Source organism: Rhinopithecus bieti, unplaced genomic scaffold, assembly GCF_001698545.2.
Source record: "Rhinopithecus bieti isolate Rb0 unplaced genomic scaffold, ASM169854v2 scaffold_74225, whole genome shotgun sequence".
NCBI classification, from domain to species: Eukaryota; Metazoa; Chordata; class Mammalia; order Primates; family Cercopithecidae; genus Rhinopithecus; species Rhinopithecus bieti.
Window position 1 is genome coordinate 72,437 of NW_016827667.1, and position 22,065 is coordinate 94,501.

Consider the following 22,065-nt stretch of genomic DNA (forward strand, 5'->3'; position numbering starts at 1 on the left):
AAAAAAAAAAAAAAAAAAAAAAAAAAAAAGCCCAACCTGCTTCGGCCTGTATTCACTCTGGGCATGAGAGTATGAGTGGAACCCAATACTTCTCCTTACATCCTAGAAAGTTACATCATCTTTCATAAAATGAAACCACTTAAAGATTAATTGCAACCATCTTAATGTAAAAGCATCGGGGGAAAGGCTGCTGGTCACTCCTAAGGAAGACTCTCCTATTGTGTTTTGGGGGTTTATGTACCCCACTCCCTGCAGACAATATGCTTCTGAATCAGATTGTATTTTATGGAAGAAAGAGGCAGTTAGAAATCAGTTGAAAATGGCCAGGTGTGGTAGTGGGCTTCTGTAATCCCAGCAACTGGGGAGGCCAAGGCAGGAGGATCACTTGAGCCCAGGAGTTCAAGGCTGCAGTAAGCCATGATTACACCATTGCACCCCAGCCTGGGCAAGAGAACGAGAGCCCGCCTCTTGAAAAAAAAAAAGAAAAAATTCGATGAAAACTCTTTCTAGGGAACCTGAAAAAGAAAGCCGGATATAAGTTCTGGTTTCTGCATGATGTCATGGTGGCTGTTTCTAATGTCACCTGCCTTCAAACTTTCCTTCCTGCAGTTGTAGGGGCAGGTCAAGCTTTCCTTAGAGCGAGGACAAGCCTGACTTGTTGGTCAGAGTGAACATGTGTATAGGACCTTGTTAGGCTTGGCCCAATCAGCAGGGCTGGGGGTGGTATCAGGTGACCCAGCCACTTTGAGTTTGGATCTGCTGTGAAGGAAAAACCGTATATTTTATGAGGAGTTCTGAAATTCTCTGCCAGCATCTCATCTTCCCTCTGCTGCACAGCCCACCTGAAGATTGTCCCTGAGGCTGTGGCTCTCCTGTCCTGTTACCAGTCCTGCTTCTTTGGGTTCAGCCCTATGCTATAAAATCTCACCTTCTTTAGGCCTTTTGCAGACACATCACATCCTCTGGCTTTGTATCTGTTCTTGGTGCTTTGGATACCACCTCCATCCCAATGTCTTTGTTTTTCTCTGTTAAACTCCAGGCCCTCTTTCTTCATTTATTCATCTGCCTCTGCATTTCTGTAACTTTCTGAGTAGTGGGTGCTCAGGTTGTTCACGTATCTTCACCAAGAGGTCTGTCTGGGATAAAGCAGGAGTTGCAATGATTGCCTTCTGAATCACCCCTCAGCTGACAAGCAGCAGCAGGCAAAACCAGTCCAGTGAGCTTGTAAGCAGGTCTGTGGCATCAGCTTATTCTTGTTGCTAGAGGGAATTTGGAATAGGTGCTACAAGGTGTTTCCCTTCTGCCAACAAATGGAATATCCCAATTTAATCTGGGCTGCCTTTTCCATTCCCTTTCACCACACCACTCCCAGTTCAGTATGGCGGCTCTGGCCTGGGCTACCTGGAGCATGTGCTGGTGATGGAAGAGATATCCCGAGCTTCTGGAGCAGTGGGGCTCAGTTACGGTGCCCACTCCAACCTTTGCATCAACCAGCTTGTGCGCAATGGGAATGAGGCCCAGAAAAAGAAGTATCTCCCAAAGGTAAGGAAATAGAAATGTAATACATGCTAATCTCACAGTGCCAACTATAAGGCACTGTCTCCCCTTGGTGAGGGCCAGTGAGACCTGCTTTCTGTAGCATGCTGCCATGAACCCAGTGTGGTTAGGAAGGGGCCATGGATTGCTTTAAAATATTTGAGCCAAAAATAAAAATAGGACCAGATCTCTTGCATTGAACAACAGACAGAAAACATTTTTTTTTTTTTTTTTTTGTTTGAGACGGAGTCTTGCTCTGTCACCCGGGCTGGAGGGCAGTGGCCGGATCTCAGCTCACTGCAAGCTCAGCCTCCCGGGTTTACGCCATTCTCCTGCCTCAGCCTCCGGAGTAGCTGGGACTACAGGCGCCCGCCACCTCGCCCAGCTAGCTTTTTGTATTTTTTAGTAGAGGCGGGGTTTCACCGTGTTAGCCAGGATGGTCTCGGTCTCCTGACCTCGTGATCCGCCCGTCTCGGCCTCCCAAAGTGCTGGGATTACAGGCTTGAGCCACCGCGCCCGGCCTCTTGGACAGAAAACATTTGAAGAGAACTCTAAGAAATGAAGAGTAGGACTAGCTTCCTTTGCAAAGGGAATGGAAAAAGGAGAGGCATTTTCAGCCTTGTAGCCATTGGGCTTCTTAGAAGCGACTTCTAGGACTCTGCCGATACCCTGGTCTGAGAAGTTTGAAGGGGTGTAATGTGGACAGGAAGCAGCAGTATCAGTGAGCTGCTCTAGAGTACTCCGAGGTTGTAACAAGGCCTGTTGGGGGTTTTCCTTGCAGCTGACCAGTGGTGAGTACATCGGAGCCCTGGCCATGAGTGAGCCCAATTCAGGCTCTGACGTTGTCTCTATGAAGCTCAAAGCGGAAAAGAAAGGTGAGGCCGCTCTCGACTTGGGAGCTAAAGTGGGCAGAAGTTCAGACATTATCAGGGTGAGGGAGCAACAATTGGGGGTGGTCCCTGTTGGATTTCCAGAACTTTCTCAGAGCTGGACAGCTACTTGCTCAGCAGAAGGTCTATGGCCTGGCTGAGACAGGCCGAGATGGCTTGAGCAAATAGCCAACATCCTGCCCTTAGGAGATCACTACATCCTGAATGGCAACAAGTTCTGGATCACTAATGGCCCTGATGCTGACGTCCTGATTGTCTATGCCAAGACGGATCTGGCTGCTATGCCGGCTTCTCGGGGCATCACGGCCTTCATTGTAGAGAAGGTGAGTATAGATGCGTGTAGGGCCAGGGAGGCTTCTGCCTCCTGACAGTGGTACCAGAGATAGTCCCTTCCCTGATCTCAAATGCAATCAGTGTTGTGTGTTCTGCAAGGCCCCCAGAGGTGGGGATGAGGCAGAGAGCAAACTGCAAGGAGGGTAACCAGGAAGTCCAGGGCAGATGGGTCACTTCTGAAGACAGTGGAGCCGTCCTCAGTGCCAGGCCACACAAAGAGGTCTAGAAAGGGAAGGACTGAAAGGAGGTCAGGACGTGACAGTCAGGGTACATTGGTGGACCTGATGAGTGTGGCCGTGGGAGACTGAGGTATGGGTGGGATATAAGTGGAGACTGCCCCTGCAACAGCCTTGACAACAAAAGCAAGAAGGAAGCAGAGCAGGAGTTCAAACAAAAAGTTAGGAGTTTGGGTGTGTTTTTAGGAAAGAGAGAACTGAGCAAAGTTTTTGGTCAGGAGGGAAAAAAAGGGGGCGCGGTGGCTCACGCCTGTAATCCCAGCACTTTGGGAAGCCTTGACGGGCGGATCACGAGGTCGGGAGATCGAGACCACCCTGGTTAACATGGTGAAACCCCGCTCTACTGAAAATACAAAAATTAGCCAGGCGCAGTGGTGGGCGCCTGTAGTCCCAGCTACTTGGGAGACGGAGGCAGGAGAATGGCGTGAACCCGGGAGGCGGAGCTTGCAGTGAGTGGAGATCGCACTACTGCACTCCAGCCTGGGCGACAGAGCGAGACTCCGTCTCAAAAAAATAAAAAAGAAAAAAGAAAAAAAGGGAAGAAAAAGGAAAATACAGGGAGAAATTGAGGCGTCTGGGAATGAGTGGGCAGAACACAATGGTGAGCGGGGACAGGAGAGAGAAGGATGGGTTACAGGTGATGGTGCAGGAACCACCTGCCTAATGATCATGAGGAGGAAGCCAGGGGCCCTGTGAGGGCTGGGGCCACAGGTGGGGGAGTTGGCAGAGAGTTTCACGAGCGAGTATTGTAAAGGTTTGCGGTACCCTCCATAGAGAGGGGGAAAGTAGCTGTCTAGAGTTGGAGCAGTAGGGACCTGGCTGAGATTGGAAATCTCAAGGTTGCGTGGCGCCCTCCTCATTATAGGTTGAAGGGCAGCATGTTACAGCACTCTGCTGGGCACTTGCCAAAACATGCTGCAATCCAGTAGTCCAGGTCAAAGCACAGAAGGCTCAGTTCAGCCCTAGTGGGATCCCTTTGGGTACAGACAGGAGAAAACAGAGGATAAGGGAACTGACCGGGCTGGTGACAGTGTCTTGGAAGTAATGTCCCCTGGGGGAGGGAAATAAGGCCAGGGGGGTCAGGAGGGCTCAGAGAACTGAGCATATCATTGAGAAAGAACTGTCCCCTTGAGAACTGGGGAGAACACAAGCTAGTGGCAGAGGAGGCTGGGATCAGTCTGGGGCATTAGCACCGGAAGGACCTGGGGGGAGCATGGGACTAGGATGCTGCCATGCTGTGCAGGTACAGGCCCCCTTGGGGCTAATCTGTAACCAGGACTGCCTTTTGATTCCTGTAAAGGGTATGCCTGGCTTTAGCACCTCTAAGAAGCTGGACAAGCTGGGGATGAGGGGCTCTGACACCTGTGAGCTAATCTTTGAAGACTGTAAGGTTCCTGGTAAGTAGCACCGAGAATCGGGGAGCCCCTCTCCTGACCCCCTTCCAGGCTGATCTGGCTGTTCTCAAGCTGAGAAAGCCTCTGGGTTAGACAGGCTTGGCATTGTTAGCTCTTCAGTGACACGTGGCTAGGCTGTGAGCTGGGGCTGCGGGACAGCACTCCTTCCTGTCCAGGGCCCTGCAGCGGCATGCCTGACTGGCATCACACGCTCCGCATAGAGTCTGTACTCAGTAGCCAGAGAAGGGTCAGACCTACCCTTTCCCACTGATGTCCTTCAGTCTTCCTGTACTTTTGCCCGTCCACTGCATGTAAGTAACTCATTAACTCACATTTTTGTAAAAAAATTTAAAAATGAGTTATTCGGCCGGGCGCGGTGGCTCAAGCCTGCTAATCCCAGCACTTTGGGAGGCCGAGGCGGGCGGATCACAAGGTCAGGGAGGTCGAGACCAATCCTGGTAACACAGAGTGAAACCCCGTCTCCACTTAAAAATACAAAAAATTAGCCGCGAGATGGCGCGCCTGTATCCAGCTACTGGGGAGGCTGAGGCAGAGGAGGAATGGCGTGGACCCGGGAGGCGAGCTTGCAGTGAGCTGAGATCCAGCCACTGCACTCCAGCACTGGGCGACAGAGCGAACTCCTCTCAAAAAAAAAAAAAAAAAGAAAAAAAAAAAAAAAAAAAAAAAAATGAGTTATTATTTGTAGCATTTCAGATGCTAAGAAAAAAAAAACATTCTGAATCCACTGAGGAAACCAGACTCAGTGAGAGAAGGCACGTTCTGTTGAGTATGAGTATTTTCTCCCCGAGGTGTAACTGAAAATGGACATGGTGGGCCACTGTGGGAGAGCCAGGCAGCCGTCATGTACTAACCAGGACCAGGGCATGGATTTGTTGTTTGGGTTTTTTTTTTTTTTTTTTTTTTTGAGAAGGAGTCCTGGCTCTGTCACCCAGGCTAGAGTGCAGTGGCGTAATCTCGGCTCACTGCAGCCTCCACCTCAGCCTCAGCCTCCCGAGTAGCTGGGATTATGGGCACGCACCACCCTGCCCAGCTAATTTTTTTTTGTTTTTTTGAGATGGAGTGTCACTCTTGTTGCCCAGGCTGGAGTGCAATGGTGCGATCTCAGCTCACTGCAACCTCTGCGCCCTGGGTTCAAGTGATTCTCCTGTCTCAGCCTTCTGAGTAGCTGGGATGACAGGCACACACCACCACGCCCAGCTAATTTTATATTTTTAGTAGACAGATGGGGTTTCACCATGTTGGCCAGGCTGCTCTTCAACTCCTGACCTCAGGTGATCCACCCGTCTCAGCCTCCCAAAGTGCCAGGATTATAGGCCTGAGCCACCGCGCCTGACCAGGGGCATGGATTTGATCACCAGTTGGGTTTGCTGTCTGCCTCAGCCATATACCATGCCTATCACTGACAGCCCAAAAAAGTGTGCTTTAATTACAGGGAGCATCCAGGGAGGGGAACCTGTGCAGCTCCTTTGTTGACAGGAAAAAATTCAACTAGCATTAAAGGCAGGTCAGTGGTGTCAACTCATTTTCCTGCCCACACCTCCCAAGGCCATCCAGTCTGGCTTACTGGGTGGAGAGGTGCTCAGCAGCTTCTGTTACTATCTCTGAATGGCCTGTCTCCCGGACAAAGAAGCTTTCGTGGACTACCCTGCAGGGAGGTGACACTGGACCAGAGCTGACTCCACCTGGGGCAAAGAGTAACTCTCTGGTTTCTTTATAGGTGCCTGTGTAGAAAGAGTCAGGGAGGGATTGGGTGACTTCTAGACCAATTAACTTTTCTTCTTTCCCATCCAAGGGAGTCCAGAGAGGGAAGGGAAAGATCTAACAACGCTGGGCTTTGTGGTTGGCCTTGTGGATGGGGTGGGGTCCTGGCAGCTCCACTTCTGACTGGAAGGGGTTCACTTGATCCTTTTCTTTTACCTGGAACCTTGGTTGAATAAAGGTCAAGTGACATATTTTAGTGCCTTACTTGAGAGCCATGTTTCCAAATCTAGTACCTTTGATAAAAGTGAGGAGGCTGTGGACAGCTGTCTCCCTCTGACCAGCACTTATCCTGGCAGCTGCCAACATCCTGGGCCACGAGAATAAGGGTGTCTACGTGCTGATGAGTGGGCTGGACCTGGAGCGGCTGGTGCTGGCCGGGGGGCCTCTCGGGTAAGTGTGAGGCTTGGGGGAAGCTGGGCTCTGTCGGCCTTCCTGGCCGGTGGCCCACCGTGAGCAGCAGCATCCTTCCCTTTGGGGGCCAAAGGGAGCTGCCTCCTGGCCCTGCACTCTCCTGGGAGACAAAAAGAACCACCTCCTCCCATGTTGAATTTCTTCCCACAGCAGGGAAATATCATTAAGTGACAGACCAAAGGCCTGAGGAGCAGGGTGGCTTACTCGGCTATGGAACGACACCTGGGCTGTCACACCCCTGCACCTCTGGTCAGTCAGTGCCATAACTGCGGCTACACTTTCTGAGGCTGCTTTTCTCCTCCCTGGGACTCCGGCCTTCCCACGCTAGCATTTTGCCACCACGCCCAGTGGTGGGATGAGGAGGTGCCCATAGGACCTTTCTCCTTTCTGACAGGCTCATGCAAGCGGTCCTGGACCACACCATTCCCTACCTGCACGTGAGGGAAGCCTTTGGCCAGAAGATCGGCCACTTCCAGGTGAGCTGCGTGCTTTTGCTGACATGTACGCGTCGACTAGGCTGAAGTTTTCTTTGAAAAGAGAGGAAGTGAGGTGGGCACCGTGGATGTTTACTGTCTCCTCTAGCAAATTGAGCTTGACTGCTTGGAATGCAGTCTTCCTCAGCATGCAGCCCGGCTCTGGAAGTCATCAGGAAGTTCATCACATTGCCACCTCGATTCCTGTGTGAGGTGGATGAACTAGACATTGTAAGGTTGGAGAGCAAAGCGTGCAGGTTATGGGGGCAGAAGGGAAAGAGGTTGCTATTTGTAATTAGACCACCTGGTCCGAAGAAGCTGCTGGAAGGTAATAAGTGTTGGAGTAAATGGTGCCTTGGGAGCTGTGCCTTTCCGGGGCAGTGATGGCCACTTGAGGGTGTAATGTGGGCCGTGGAATGGCCACTCTCTGTCCCTAACTCCCACACCTGCCTCCATCTCCGTCATCCTGGGTAAATCCCATCTCCTCTCCACGCCCCTGCTTCCTCATCCTTGGCTGTCTTGTTGCCGTTGCTGACCTGCTTTTGGTAACTGGGAGAGTGTTCCAGCATGTTGACCTGTGACATCCCTTTGTGCTCAGTTGATGCAGGGGAAGATGGCTGACATGTACACCCGCCTCATGGCGTGTCGGCAGTACGTCTACAATGTTGCCAAGGCCTGCGATGAGGGCCACTGCACTCCCAAGGTGAGGACCGCCTCAGTCCGGGAGAGAGGGGGGCAGTGGGCCGGCGGCTGGGACTTGCTGACTGCGTGCCTCGCAGGGCCCTGCTGACCCGAGCTTCCTCCCGTAGGACTGTGCAGGTGTGATTCTTTACTCAGCTGAGTGCGCCACACAGGTAGCCCTGGATGGCATTCAGTGTTTTGGTGAGTAATCCCCACTCCCCACTCCCAGGGCTCCCTCGCTCTTGGGGCCTGTGGCTACTTCAGAAAGCGGTTTCAGGGCGGGCGTGGTGGCTTACACCCATAATCCCAGCACTTTGGGAGGCCGAGGCGGGTGGATAACCTGAGGCCAGGAATTCGAGACTAGCCTGGCCTACATGGTGAAACCCCATGCCAGGAGTGATGGTGCATGCCTGTAATCCCAGCTACTTGGGAGGCTGAGACAAGAGAATCGCTTGAACCCGGGAGGTGGAGGTTGCAGTGAGCCAAGATCGCACCACTGCACTCTAGCCTGGGTGACAGAGCGAGACTCTGTCTCAAAAAAAAAAAAGCAGTCTCCTCTCCACTCCTCACTATGTTATGCTAGGCCCACATGAGCTGGGACCTTTGGGCTCTTTCTGTCCCAGTTACAAGGAGGAAATGGAAAGCAAATGAGAAAACTGCTAGATGCCAGGAGTTGCTGCTGCCATCGGCAACACCCCCCCTCATCCTCCCTGCCTCATAGACACTAGGAAATGGGGAAAGGGAGATGTCTCAGAGGTGTAGACCAGCCTTTTTTCCATGCTGTGCGGTGGTTAAGAGCACAGACTCCAGCCGAGCAGCTGAGGTTTGAATCCTTGAGCTGCTATGCTGGCGTCCTCTCATCCCCATTTGCCATGCCTGTCAGTGGCACCCCTCTTTCTTTGTCTGGTATCCTTAGCACTCTGAGTGGCCTTTCAGCTGCAACCTCTTGCCCACCCTACCCCCAACAAGGTACAGTAGTCCCTTCTTCTCCTCAGCTTTGCTTTTCACAGCTTCATTTACTGTGGTCAACCAAGGTCCAAATATACTAAATGGGGCTGGGCTCACACCAATAATCCCAGCACTTTGGGAGGCCAAGGTGGGCGGGTCACCTGAGGTCAGGAGTTTGAGACCATCCTGGCCAACATGGAGAAACCCCGTCTCTTCTAAAAATACAAAAATTAACCGGGCGTGGTGGTGCATGCCTGTAATCCCAGCTACTTGGGAGGCTGAGGCAAGAGAATCGCTGGAACCCATGAGGCAGAGGTTGCAGTGAGCCGAGATCGTGCCATTGCACTCCAGCCTGGGTGATAGAGCAAAACTCCATCTCAAAAAAAAAAGTGCAGCTGGGCACAGTGGCTCATACCTGTAACTCCAGCACTTTAGGAGGCTGAGGCGGGTGAATCACCTGAGATCAGGAGTTCGAGACCAGCCTGGCCAACATGGTGAAACCCCCATCTCTACATAAAATAAAAAAAAAAAAAAAAAAATGAGCCAAGTGTGATGGCGGGAGCCTGTAATCCCAGCTATTTGGAAGGCTGAGGCTGGAGAATCACTTGAACCCAGGAGGCGGAAGTTGCAGTAACCGGAGATTGTGCCATTGCGCTCCAGCCTGGGTGACAAGAGTGAAACTCCATCTCAAAAAAAAAAAANAAGAAATAGGAGGTGCTGGCTGGGCGCAGTAGCCCACCCCTGTAATCCCAGCACTCTGGGAGGCTAAGGCAGGCAGATCACCTGAGGTCAGGAATTTAACAGCCTGGCCAACACGGCAAAACCCTGTCTCTACTAAAATACAAAATTAGCCGGGTGTGGTGGTGCGCGTCTATAATCCCGGCTACTCAGGAGGCTGAGGCAGGAGAATTGCTTGAACCTTGGAGGCGGAGGCTGCAGTGAGCCAAGATCATGCCACTGCCCTCCAACCTGGGCGACAGAGCACGACTCCTTCTCAAAAAAAAAAAAAAAAAAAAGCTAAATGGAAATTTCTAGAAATAAGCAGTTCATAAGTTTAAAATCCACACCATTCTGAATACCATGATGAAGCATTGTGCCATGCTGCTCTGTCATGTTTGGTACGTGAAACGTCCCTTTGTGCAGCCTATCCATGCTATGTGTGCTACCTGCCCGTTAGTAGTCATCTAGAGTATCCAATCAGCTGTCTTGGTATCACAGTGCCTGTGTTCAAGTAACTCTTATTATTTTACTCAGTGGCCCCAAAGTGCAAGAATAGTGATGCTGGCATGTCATAATAGTTCTGTTTTAGTATTAGTTATTATTGTTGATCTCTTATTGTGCCTAACTCATACATTAAACTTGCTCATAAATATGTATGTATAGGGGAAGAAACAACATATATATGGGGTTTGGTACTATCCACGGTTTCAGGCATCCACTGGGGTCTTGGAATGTATCCCCCAAGGATAAGAAGGGACTAGTGTATTCCCCACACCCCTCCATCTTGCTACCTTTTGCTGCTTTTCTTTAATCAGTCTCTCCTCCTGTGGCCTGTTTCTATATACTCGGCCTTCTCTTTGCTTTCTTTGTTTTGCCCACTGTCAATCACTTCCTTTCTTCTCTGCCCAAACCCTTGTTGCAGGTGGCAATGGCTACATCAATGACTTTCCCATGGGCCGCTTTCTTCGAGATGCCAAGCTGTATGAGATAGGGGCTGGGACCAGCGAGGTGAGGCGGCTGGTCATCGGCAGAGCCTTCAATGCAGACTTCCACTAGTCCTGAGACCCTTCGCCCCCTTTTCCTGTACCTAGTAGCCTTTCTTGGCAAGTAGAGATGTGGCGGCTCTCCCACCCTGCCCGCAGCAGGCCCTCCTGCCCAGCTGGTCTTGTTAGCCCTCTGGCCTCTGGATGAGGTTGAGTTCTCCACAACAGCTCCCAAGCATCATGGGCCTCACAGCCGGGCCAGTGCCAGGACTAGTGGTCTGTGACTTAAAATGAACTCAGCAGGAAGCATATTGTCTGGGGATTGTTGGGACAGGTTTTGGTGACTCTGTGCCCTTGCTCTCTAACTTCTGAGCCCACTTCCCAGGGTAGGCACCTGGGGGCATGCAGATACCCACCTCTTTCTCTTGAGTGGTAGGATGATCTCTCTGCTCAAGCACAGCAGAATCATGGCCCCTCCATGAATTGGAACTTGGAACAGGTTAAGTATCCCTAATCCTAAAATCTGAAACACTTCTGGTTCCAAGCATTTTGGATAAGGCATATTCAACTTGCAGTCTCTTTTCTGGGGGAAAAAAATAATAAAAAACCTAGCCTAGCCAGGCGTGGTGGCTCACGCCTGTAATCCCAGCACTTCAGGAGGCCAACGTGGGTGGATCACCTGAGGTCAGGAGTTCAAACCCAGCCTGGCCAACATGTGGAAACCCCATCTCAACTAAAAATAGAAAAAAATTAGTTGGGCATGGTGGTGGGCACCTGTAATCCCAGCTACTTCAGGAGGCTGAGGCAGGAGAAACACTTGAACCCGGGAGGCGGAGGTTGCAGTGAGCCAAGATTGCACCATTGCACTCCAGCCTGGGCGACAAGAGCAAGACTCTGTCTCAAAAAACAAAACAAAACAAAACAAAAACCTGGCCCTTGTTTCTTCCAGTTTCTAGAAGTATCATCTCCTAGCAACTTATGAACACATATGCTTGGCCAGACAGGGTGGTGTGTGCCTGTAATCCCAGCACTTTGGGAGGCCCAGGCGGGAAGATCACTTGAGCCTAGGAGTTCAAGGCGGTAGTGAGCTATGATGAGACCACTGTACTCCAGCCTGGGCAACAAAGTGAGACCCTGTCTCTAAAAATAAAAATAAATAATGGTTGGGTGCCGTGGCACACGTCTGTAATCCCAGCACTTTGGGAGGCCAAGACAGGTGGATCACTTGAGCTCAGGAGTTTGAGACCAGCCTTGCCAACATGGTGAAACCCCATCTGTACTAAAAATACAAAGATTATCCAGGGGTGGTGGTGCACACCTGTAATCCCAGCTACTCAGGAGGCTGAGGCAGGAGAATCACTTGAACCTGGGAGGCGGGGGTTGCAATGTGCCAAGATGACACAACTGCACTCCAGCCTGGGCCATAGAGCAAGACTCTGTCTCAAAAAAGAAAAGAAAAATAGGCCAGGCGCAGTGGCTCATACCTGTAATGCCAACACTTTTGGGAGGCCAAGGCAGGTGGATCATGAGGTCAGGAGTTCAAGACCAGCCTGGCCAAGATGGTAAAACCTCATATCTACTAAAAATACAAAAATTAGCCAGGCGTGGTGGCAGGCACCTGTAATCCCAGCTAATCCCAGTCTCAGGAGGCTGAGTCAGAGAATTGCTTGAACCCGGGAGGTGGAAGTTGCAGTGAGCCAAGATCACACCACTGCACTCCAGCTTGGGTGACAGAGTGAGACTGTCTCAAAAAATAATAGGCTGGGCGCGATGGCTCACGCCTGTAATCCCAGCACTTTGGGAGGCCGAGGCGGGCAGATCACGAGGTCAGGAGTTTGAGAACAGCCTGATGACCAACATGGTGAAAACCCGTCTCTACTAAAAATATAAAAATTAGCCGGGCCTGGTGGCACATGCCTGTAATCTCAGTTACTTTGGAGGCTGAGGCAGGAGAATCACTTGAACGTAGGAGGCGGAGGTTGCAGGAGCCGTGATCGTGCCATTGCACTCCAGCCTGGGCGACAACAGAGTGAAACTGTCTCAAAAAATAATAAAATAAATGAACACACGTGCTGCTAAGAGTCTGCTGTGTGGCAGAGCAGAAGACAGTGTGCTTTTGTGTGCTATTGGAAGACTAGCTCCTCCTGTACAGCACCTCTGAGCCCTTGTGCACTTGCCACGGGCACCATCCAGTCCTGGCCATGTGACCACCCACAGCTGACTGGGCAGCAGGCACAGGCCCTACCCGAGCAGACCGGAGTTGGCTGGCCTGACTCCAGCTGAGGCTGCCTGTGTACGTTTCTCCAGATACCCTATGGCTAATTTTGTTATTACTGCACAGTGGCTGCTGCCATTTTGTATTAAATATATTGTGAAACAAACCCATCTGCTTCTAAAGCAGTGATTTTGGGGAGAAACAATCTACTTGCCGCTGCTTCCTTTCTGGATCCAGCTTGTGTCCTTGGAGAGTGGCTGGTCCAGGTCCTATTCCTGCCCTCCAGCCTGTTCTTTTATGAGGGACAGGAAGATAACCATCAGCCGTTAGGATAGACGTCTCAGCCTCCCTTTCCCAGATCTCCCAGTGAGTTTTAAAAGAAACAGGGAGCCCAGAGTGCTAAGTTCTTACAGCCAGAAGGAAGCTTATAGATTTCTGAAAACTACGCCTATGTTTTTAAAAAGATCAACACAATTTGACTTTGTCAAGGTCAAAATGAACTAGAATCCAGATCTGCTAGTGGCAAAAATGGGGGTGTTCTGAGAATTCCAGCCTTGGGCCCCACTGTACAGCCTGGATAGAGTGTGGTCTGAGAAGGGAATGGGTCTAGGTTGTTCCACCCCTTCCAAGTTCCCTAAAGAGGTAACTGGTTTTCTTGGCTCTCAGCCCAGCAGCGCCTATCCTGACTTTTGGTCCTGGCCTGCAGCCAAGTTGCTGTTCCTAGCCTGAGGCTTGAGACAGGTGGGGTTAGCTCCTCACCAACCCCAGTTCAGTATCATCCTGAGGGCAAGATCCTGGGCTCATAGGCAGTCCCTTTCACTTCCCCGTCATGCTCCCTGCTGTGTTGGAGATGAATGTGACTGAAAGGGCCATCTTGCTGGCTTAATGTGTGGCTGGAACGACCAGCCTGGAGACACAATGTGGCAAAATGGGGCGCTTCATCCAGTCTGTCTAAACCCTGTCGACTTGGGGAGGTGATTTCTTTCCTGATTCTGTATGTGAAGCAAAAGAAATGTTTTAAAATTAAAAGCAAAAAAAAAAAAAAAAAACCAAAATGAACCATGTAGCCTGAGTGGTAAATGGACGAACAAGGGGCACGTCTACTTTGGTTCTGGTGGGCGTGTTTGGTTGCCTACATGCATTGGGCAAATCTGCAGCACCAGCTGCCAGCACTGCTCCTTCCTGCGGCTGGCTCTTACTCCACTCCAATTTTAGGCAGGTCACACTATCAGGGCAGCTCACTGCTGTTGATGCTGCCTGCCCTGTGGGAGGGCAACAGAACCTTGGGATGTTTTTTAAGCGTGGTCTGAGCACACCCCTTATCAGAATTTGGCAACCTGAAAGAAATGCAGGTTCCTGGATCCTGCCCCAGACCTAATCACATCCCCAAGGGTGATTCTAGACACGGTAATCTTTTACAACTACCATCTGGGTCCTAGAGCAGGCTTCCCCAGGAGCCTGAGTCCTAATTCTAAATCCATATAATCCAGTGATAACAATCCCTTGCCCATGTAACTCTCTCAAGTCTGAGCTCCTTGATCTTTGCACAACCGAGTGCAGGAGGCAAGGTTTCGCGCAGCGCACGCTTTCAGAAGACCGGTAAGGTGAGTTGCCCTCCGCGGGATGGGACCAGACCTGGTGTAAACGCAGCGAGCTGTCTGGAGAGAGGTGCCCAGTCCACTGCCTGCCGGGCGGGAACTGGGACCTAAGACCCGGGTGGTCATCTGTCGCGACCCCCAGCCTAGGGCAGGTCAAGAGTCCTTCCTCTGACCCTCTCCCTCGAGGCAGCGCGCTTCTTTGGAGCGCAGCACTGGCTCGCCAGACGCAGCTCGGATGTCGCATGGAGCTCGCCTGACCCCTGCCGGCTGCCGCGTGGTTGCAGACGCGCGGAGCCAGTCTATCCGGCCTTTGCGTGGGGTTCTGGTCCCAAGGCCCCCAGTCTGGGATTTCAGGACTCAACGACGTTTTATTTTAGCAAATAAGGACATTAAAGGGAAGGGGGGTTGGGGGAATGCTATCCTCTATTACCATCATTTCATACAAGGCCTTTTTTTTTTAAGACAGAGTCTCGCTCTGTCGCCCAGGCTGGAGTGCAGTGGCGCCATCTCGTCTCACTGCCAGCTCCACCTCCCGGTTCACGCCATTCTCCTGCCTCAGCCTCAGTCCCTGTAGCTGGGACTGCAGGCACCCACCACCGCGCCAGGCTAAGTTTTTGTATTTTTAGTAGAGACAGGGTTTCGCCCTGTTAGCCAGGATGGTCTCGATCTGCTGACCTTGTCATCCGCTCTCTTCGGCCTCCCAAAGTGCTGGGATTACAGGCGTGAGCCATCACGCCCGACCGGCTTTTTTTTTTTTTTAAGACGTAGTCTCACTTTGTCACCAAGGCTGGAGTGCAGTGGCCCAATCCCGGCTCACTGCAACCTCTGCATCTTGGGTTCAAGCGATTCTCGTGCCTTAGCCTCCCAAAGAGATGGGATTACAGGTATGTGCCACCACGGCTGGATAATTTTTGTATTTTTAGTAGAGATGGGGTTTCACCATGTTGGCCGGGCTGGTCTCAAACTCCTGGCCTCAAGTGATCCACTGGCCTCAGCCTCCCAAAGTGCTGCGATTACAGGCATGAGCCACGGGGCCCAGCTAGGCCAGGAATTTTTTTTTTTTTTTTTTTTTGAGACAGGATCTCACTCTGTCGCCCAGTGCAGTGGCGTGATCTCAGCTTACTGCAGCCTCGACCTCCCTGGCTCAAGAGATCCTCCGGCCTCAGCCATCCCCTAGCCACCCCCTTAACCCCTCAGTAGCTGGGACTAGAGGTGTGCACCACCATGCCAGACTAATTTTTGTGTTTTTTGTAGAGCTAGGCTTTCATCATGTTGTCCAGGCTGGGCTCAACTCCTGGGCTCAAGTGATCTTCCCGCCTCCACTTCCCAAAGTGTTGGGATTATAGGCGTTGAGCCAGTGTGCCCAGCCCTTAAATTTTTGTATATGCTTTATGTTCATGGTTTTAAAAAATACTACTATTTTTAAAAGCTTATTTAAAAAAATAAAAGTCCCCTGTCCCTCCTATCCCCATTCCCACTCCCAGGACAAAACCACTTTTGAATCTTTAAGGGGCTTATTTTGATAATTCACTTCATACCTCTAAGTGACATGCTTACTTATTGATATAATTGTAAGCACTTTTAAGGATAGTTTTGTTTTGTTTTAAGATGGAATCTTGTGCTCTGTCGCCCATGCTGGAGTGCAGTGGCACAATCTCAGCTGACTGCAACCTCTGCCTCCCAGGTTCTACTGATTCTTCTGCCTCAGCCTCCCGAGTAGCTGGGACTACAGGTGCACACTACCATTCCCAGCTAATTTTTGTACTTTTAGTAGAGACAGGGTTTCACCATATTGGCCAGGCTGGTCTCAAACTCTTGACCTCACGATCCGTCTGCCTCGGCCTCCCAAAGTGCTAGGATTCCAGGCATGAGCCACCATGCCCAGCCCAAGGATAGTTCTTTGAAGTGCATACATTTGATTTATGAGAAGTTATGCCCATACTTTTTTCACCTCCTCAGGCCAGCCCTGTCCATGGGCCAGTGTTTGGAAGCCCTGAAATCAGGTGGTACAGAGCCCCATCCACATTCCTGGCTGTCCCCAACCCTTGTCACATTTGGTACCCAGAGCCTACAGCCACGCTAGTGCCGAGTGGGAGCTCTCTTCTCTCTATGTGCACCACTTGGTTACTCTTGCAGGGGGCCATTCCAGAATTCGGCCTCTCTCCCTCACCCACCACCCAGCCACTCTCAGAGGCTAGCCTGATATGTCTTAAATATTTCTTGGACCTTCAACATCCTGCCAACTTGCCTCCCTTCTTCCAGGCCATGCCCCTCAACCCTTCCTCTACACTGAACCAGTGAACTGTCAAGCTCCCCGTAAATTCTTCAGTGGCTCCCAGCATCTGTAAGATCTAAGGCTTGGCAAGGCAAATATGACTCTAATCCCCCTGGGCCTTCGCCTTCTGCTGCTTCCCTCCTTCCCTGCTCAGTGTTCATGTTCTTGTTGCAAGGAGTCCTCACTGCTGTGTTTCTCACCCCTGTGCCTTTGGTCTGGGGCAGCTCCGGAAGTCCTGCCAGCCCTTCAACCTTTCTCTTGCTTCCTTATCTCTAAAGCCTCAGGCCAGGGCCTGCCTCCTTCAGGAAGACCTCTCTTCTCCAACCTTTCCTCACTCCTCTGTCTCCATCTCATCCATTCTGGACGGGTCCCCTTCCTCCTCCTCCCTGGGCATATCTGCACTAATGGGCTTGCCACAAAGTTGTGTTTATTCCAGTCTCCCCAGCATTAGGCAGGCTATGAATTTGAGGACTAGGACTGTGATTTAACTGTCTTTACATGATCACCAGGCAGCACAGTTCCCGGCATGTAATAGGTGCACAACAAATGTTTATTGAAAGAGTAAATGAGTAGTCACGTGACACTTAGCTCACATTTTGCTGGTATACAGTTATTTGTGTATATGGTGCTCTCTGAGTATATTGTAAGATCTTTTAGGTCAAAGACCATTTCTCACTTATCTGAACTCTCCCAATAACACCCGGGGCTCACAGTAAGTACTCAGTGGCTATGTTCATGCTAAATGAGTGAAATGACAGGTGGGCCAGAGCCCTGGACTAATCCCAGCATTGGCAGAAACAGCAGGGCCAGCCGGCTTTGCCTGGCCCTGTTTTCTCCAGGCCTTCCCACCCTGGAGTAGCCAGGGCGCAGCCGCAGAAGGGAGGCCCTCGCCCCCATACTCCTCTGACCCACTCAGAGACAGAAGGAAGCTGTGCTAAAAGACCCTGACCTTCCCCTGCTAGCCGAGGATGAGAATGGGAGCTGGAAGGGGAAAGAGGCAGAACAGAGCCACACAGCCTTTGTGTTCTTGTGTGAAATGCATGGTATATATGGGGGAGTACGTACATGCACATATACATTGTGAAAAATAACAAAACAAATTCCTGTGTACCCAACATGCAGGTCAATGAAGAGAGTATTCCAAGCCCACGTGCCCCTCCTTGACATATTCTCCCCAGGGGAGCCACCATCCTGAATTTGGTAATAATCCTCCCCTTACCTTTCTCAGTGGCTTCCTGCCTCTGTATAGATCCCTGAACAATATTGTTTAGGTTGCCTGATTTCAAACTTCTATAGCTGGACTCATACCATATATATATATATTCTTCCATGTCTTGCTTTTTGGCTCATCATTGTACAGTTTTTGTTTTCTTGTTTTTTTGTTTTTTGTTTTTTTTTTTTTTTTCATTTGTTTTGAAACAGGGTCTCACTCTGTTCATGATCATGGCTCACTACAGCCTCAACCTCCTGGGCTCGAGCCATCCTCCCGCCTGGGCCTCCGAGGTAACTGGGATTACAGGGGCTTGCCATGACTCTCAGCTATTTTTTTTGTATTTTTTTGTAGAGATGGGGTTTCATTATGTTGCCCAGGCTGGTCTCAGACTCCTGGGCTTAAGGGATCTGCCTGCCTCAGCCTCCCAAAGCTGCTGAGCTCCTTTAAATTTTTTATTGTTTTTGAGACAGGGCCTCACTTTGTCACCAAGGCTGGAGTGCAGTGGCGCAGTCATGACTAACTGCAGCCTTGACCTCCCAGGCTCAAGTGATTCTCCCACTTCAGCCTCTTCAGTAGCTGGGACTACAGGCCCAGTCCAGCTATTTTTTTTTTTTTTTTCTTAAATGTTTATAGAGACAGGGTCTTACTATGTTTCCCAGGTTGGTCTCCTGAGCTCAAGCCATCCTCCTGCTTCAGCCTCCCAAAGTGCTGGGATTACAGGTGTGAGACACGGTGCCCAGCCTCATTCATGTTAATGAGCAGGACTATAATCTCTTCAATTTTTTTTCTTGTGTAGTATTCCATAATGTGGAAATATAACAATTTAATTGTCCATTCTACTGTCGATGGACATTTGGGCTGTTTGCGGTTTGAGGCTATTGTAAAACATTCCTGGCCAGACGCGGTGGCTTTTACCTGTAATCCCAGCACTTTGCGAGGCCAAGGCGGGCGGATCACCTGAGGTCAGGAGTTCGAAACCAGTCCGGCCAACATGGCAAAACCCTGTCTCTAATAAAAATACAAAAATTAGCCAGGTGTGGTGGCGGACGCCTATAATCCCAGCTACTCTGGAGGCTGATGCATGAGAATAGCTAGAACCTGGGAGGCAGAGGTTACAGTGAGCTGAGATCGTGCCATTGCACTTCAGCCTGGGTGACAGAGTGACACTCTGTCTCAAAAATAAAAGAAAAAACCATTCCCATGGGCATCTTCTGATGCAGATGTGCAAGTGTTCCTCAAGTCATAGTCCCAGGAATATAATTTCTCTGTTGTAGGCTATGCACCTGATCAACCTTACTAGATAATTCCCAACTGTTTTCCAAAGTAGTTGTAGGTCTATTATTTTTTAGAACGATGCCACCAGAGGTGACTTGGGGTAAAAGTTGAATGCCAGCCCCAGGGCCAACCCCATGAGCTTATTTTCAGCAAGGAAGAGAAGTCAGATGGCAAAAGAGTGTGCATCTGTGCATTGCTGCTTCCCCAGCCAGGCCCATAAACCACATGTTCAACAAACCTTTATAGGCAAGCTACTAAGACCCATGCACTGGGCGAGGGGCTGGGGAGACGATAATGATTTAGCACAGACCAGCCTCAGAGAGAACAATTATGTTTCCATTTACCCTGCCAGGCAGCCGGATGCTCCAGTTTTGCCCTGGAAGACACGAGAGAGTAAGGGCCGGATAGATAAGAGGGAATTTTCTTGAAGGAAAAAAGGTATTCTGGGCCCAGGAATATCTCAGCACAGGCAGTACCTCCACTCCTCAAAGGTGGCCAGTGGATCAGTGGCGGAAGTACAGAGGGCTGCCCTTGCTGGCAGGAGAAGGAAGGAAGGAAGCAAGCAAGACTAGGGCTCTATGCTCGTGCTGGCAGAGAGAGACACATCCAGATCCATTCAGATGCATCTTTTGCCTTGTGCCCGTCCAGAAGCAAACATGGGTGAGCATGCACATGGACACGCATACCTTCGCACACACTTTCAGAGAGGCTGTCAGACACGCTGCAGGAGCAGAGGCAAGGAGCGTGAACACGCAGCTGCTTGTGGAAGATAAGCCCAGCGCTGGGGGCTGCCTGCCTGGCCTGTCTTGAGAGTCCCCTTGCACATCTGCCTGGGTTCCCAAGAGGCAACCTCTACAAAGATATGTGTTTTCAGGACAAGCTGCCCCCTCCCACAAAATCTTTCTGTTTACAGGAATGGAGTAGCAAAATCCCTTAGTTCATATTTGAGTCCTGTCTGATGCTGACAGGCTGGCCAGGGCTGGGCATACAGTAGGTCTCTTTACTTGCTGAAGTAAAATAGTTAAATGAAATTTACTGTAAGATAAATTAAGATAACTTTACTATAAGCTATATTAAGATTTAAAACCGGGGGAAAGAGAAACCTGAAATGAGAAAAGGGGAGTGAAGGAAGACTTGATGTCCTTCATAACTGGCCTGCATCCTGCCCAGCCCCTCCTTTCTTTCCAGAAGCCCACCAGTGGCCCAGAGTGGAAGGGTGGGAGTCAGACCAGCCCAAGGTTGCTAATTAAGACTAGACTGCCAAGCATGGTGGCTCATGCCTGTAATCCCAGCACTTTGGGAGGCTGAGGCAAGCAGATCACCTGAGGTCAGGAGTTCGAGACCAGCCTGGCCAGCATAGTGAAACCCCATCTTTACTAAAAATACAAAAATTGACTGGGTGTGACGGCACGCATCTGTAATGCCAGCTACTCGGGAGGCAATTCTCCAAGAATTGCTTGAACCTGGGAGACGGAGGTTGCAGTGAGCCGAGATTTGGCCACTGCATTCCAGCCTGGGTGACAGAGTGAGACTCTGTGTCAAAAAAAAAAAAAAAAAAAGACTGGACTGTTTGGGATTGTGTATGGCTGCTGCTGCTTGCGAGAGCTGGAATCTGCTCTCCCTTCCTAAGATTGCTTCCAAGGCCCAGAGCTGGCTGGCAGCAGTTCAGAATCACCACCTAGATACTGAGATTCAGCCAGTCCCAGCTCCTCTTGTACCTCTTCCTAGCCCCTCCCTCCCAGGTACCCCTAGGCAGAGTATACCCTACGGTCCTTTGAGGCTGGAGAAGCAGGTGGTTGTGAAGTAGGCTGGCCTGTGGGACCTCCCTCTCCCCTGGTACCCTCCCTCCCTGGGAGGCTGCTTGGCTCCAGAGTGAAGGAGCAAGTAGGGGCCCTCAGTAGTCTTCTCCTTCCATGGCCAGGCTGCCCACCTGCTTGGAACCCGGCCACACACATCCCGGTGCCCCATTCACTGGCCCTCCAGGTTGTCAGAGACCTTTGTGCTGCAGTTTTTCTGCCCTCCCACCTGATCACCCACACCTCCAAGGGGGCTGCAACCTCATGTTCGGAACTCCTGAGCCTGGAGAGAGGCTGTGGGGGGTGGGGCAAGAGCCCTGGAGGTGCCCCAGAGTGTGGAGCCTGTTGCCAATAGGGGCAACAAGACAATCTCTCTGTAGGACTGACTGTGAGGCCTCCCCAAAGAAGGATCAGGCAGAGAAATGCAGGCTCCTCAGCCCTGCCTGGGACATCTGCAGCTCTCTCAGAGCTCACATTGTGTGGATCCCAACAGCGTTTCCCTCACTAATGAAGACCCGGCCCTCTCCCAATTCTGCATTCCCCTCTTCCCCAAGGCTGGAAACCCCCTATGGCCACTCCTGTGGGCTCAGCCATCTTACACTACAAGCTCCCTAGATAAGCCCCATCCCCCACCCAGCCTGCCCACTCACCAGGAACAGCCATACGACTCATTTCCCTGCTGCCCCATGGAAACTTCATCTCTCTGTGCCTCAGAGGGTCTGCCAAGCCCCTGTGGCCCACCACTCCATCCCCTGCCAGTGGATGCTCTGGCGTGGCCAGCCTCCTCACTCAGGCACCTGTCCCCCAGCTGGCACACCCCAGGCTCAGCCCACTCAAGTGACCTGCCCCCACATCCACCAATCCCCTGCTCAGTTAAGAACTGGCATTTGCTGAGGGACCATTATGTTCCAGGGTGCCAGCGATTCAAAGACTAGTAACAGTATGGGGCCAAAAAAGTTTACGAGTTATTTGGAGAGATAGACATAAAAATTATGAGACATCTCAATTACTCCAATTTTAATGTTACCCATTCTTTAAGACCCAGCATGGGCACTAACCCACCACATACCCACCTGTCTCTGGTTTGCTGCTGTATCCCCAACACTTTGCACTTGGCTCAGTGGAGCCCTTCTCCCTCCAAACAAATACTTGCATAATGAATGCAAAGCGACGGGGGTGGGGGGGTGGCAGGCTGCAGGGAGGATGACTTCTTTCCTTTGCCCTCCACCAAGCTTATCTAGATGAAATCAGATTTAAATAAAACATCAAGGGCGGCCTTGGAGCAGGGAGGGCAGGAGTGGGCAGG

The 22,065-nt window shown here is 51.0% G+C and overlaps 1 protein-coding gene across 1 annotated transcript in view; it reads left to right on the top strand.

The window, feature by feature from the left end:
- IVD (isovaleryl-CoA dehydrogenase) overlaps window positions 1-11,010 on the top strand; it is a 15,099-nt gene extending 4,089 nt beyond the window's left edge. The window contains exons 4-12 of the mRNA XM_017864023.1: window positions 1,373-1,542; window positions 2,318-2,411; window positions 2,613-2,749; window positions 4,296-4,392; window positions 6,468-6,561; window positions 6,977-7,058; window positions 7,654-7,758; window positions 7,865-7,937; window positions 10,327-11,010. Of these exons, the coding sequence (XP_017719512.1) occupies window positions 1,373-1,542; window positions 2,318-2,411; window positions 2,613-2,749; window positions 4,296-4,392; window positions 6,468-6,561; window positions 6,977-7,058; window positions 7,654-7,758; window positions 7,865-7,937; window positions 10,327-10,460 (986 nt within the window). The 3' untranslated portion in view covers window positions 10,461-11,010. The remainder of the gene's footprint in view (window positions 1-1,372; window positions 1,543-2,317; window positions 2,412-2,612; window positions 2,750-4,295; window positions 4,393-6,467; window positions 6,562-6,976; window positions 7,059-7,653; window positions 7,759-7,864; window positions 7,938-10,326) is intronic.
- Window positions 11,011-22,065: the final 11,055 nt, after the last annotated feature.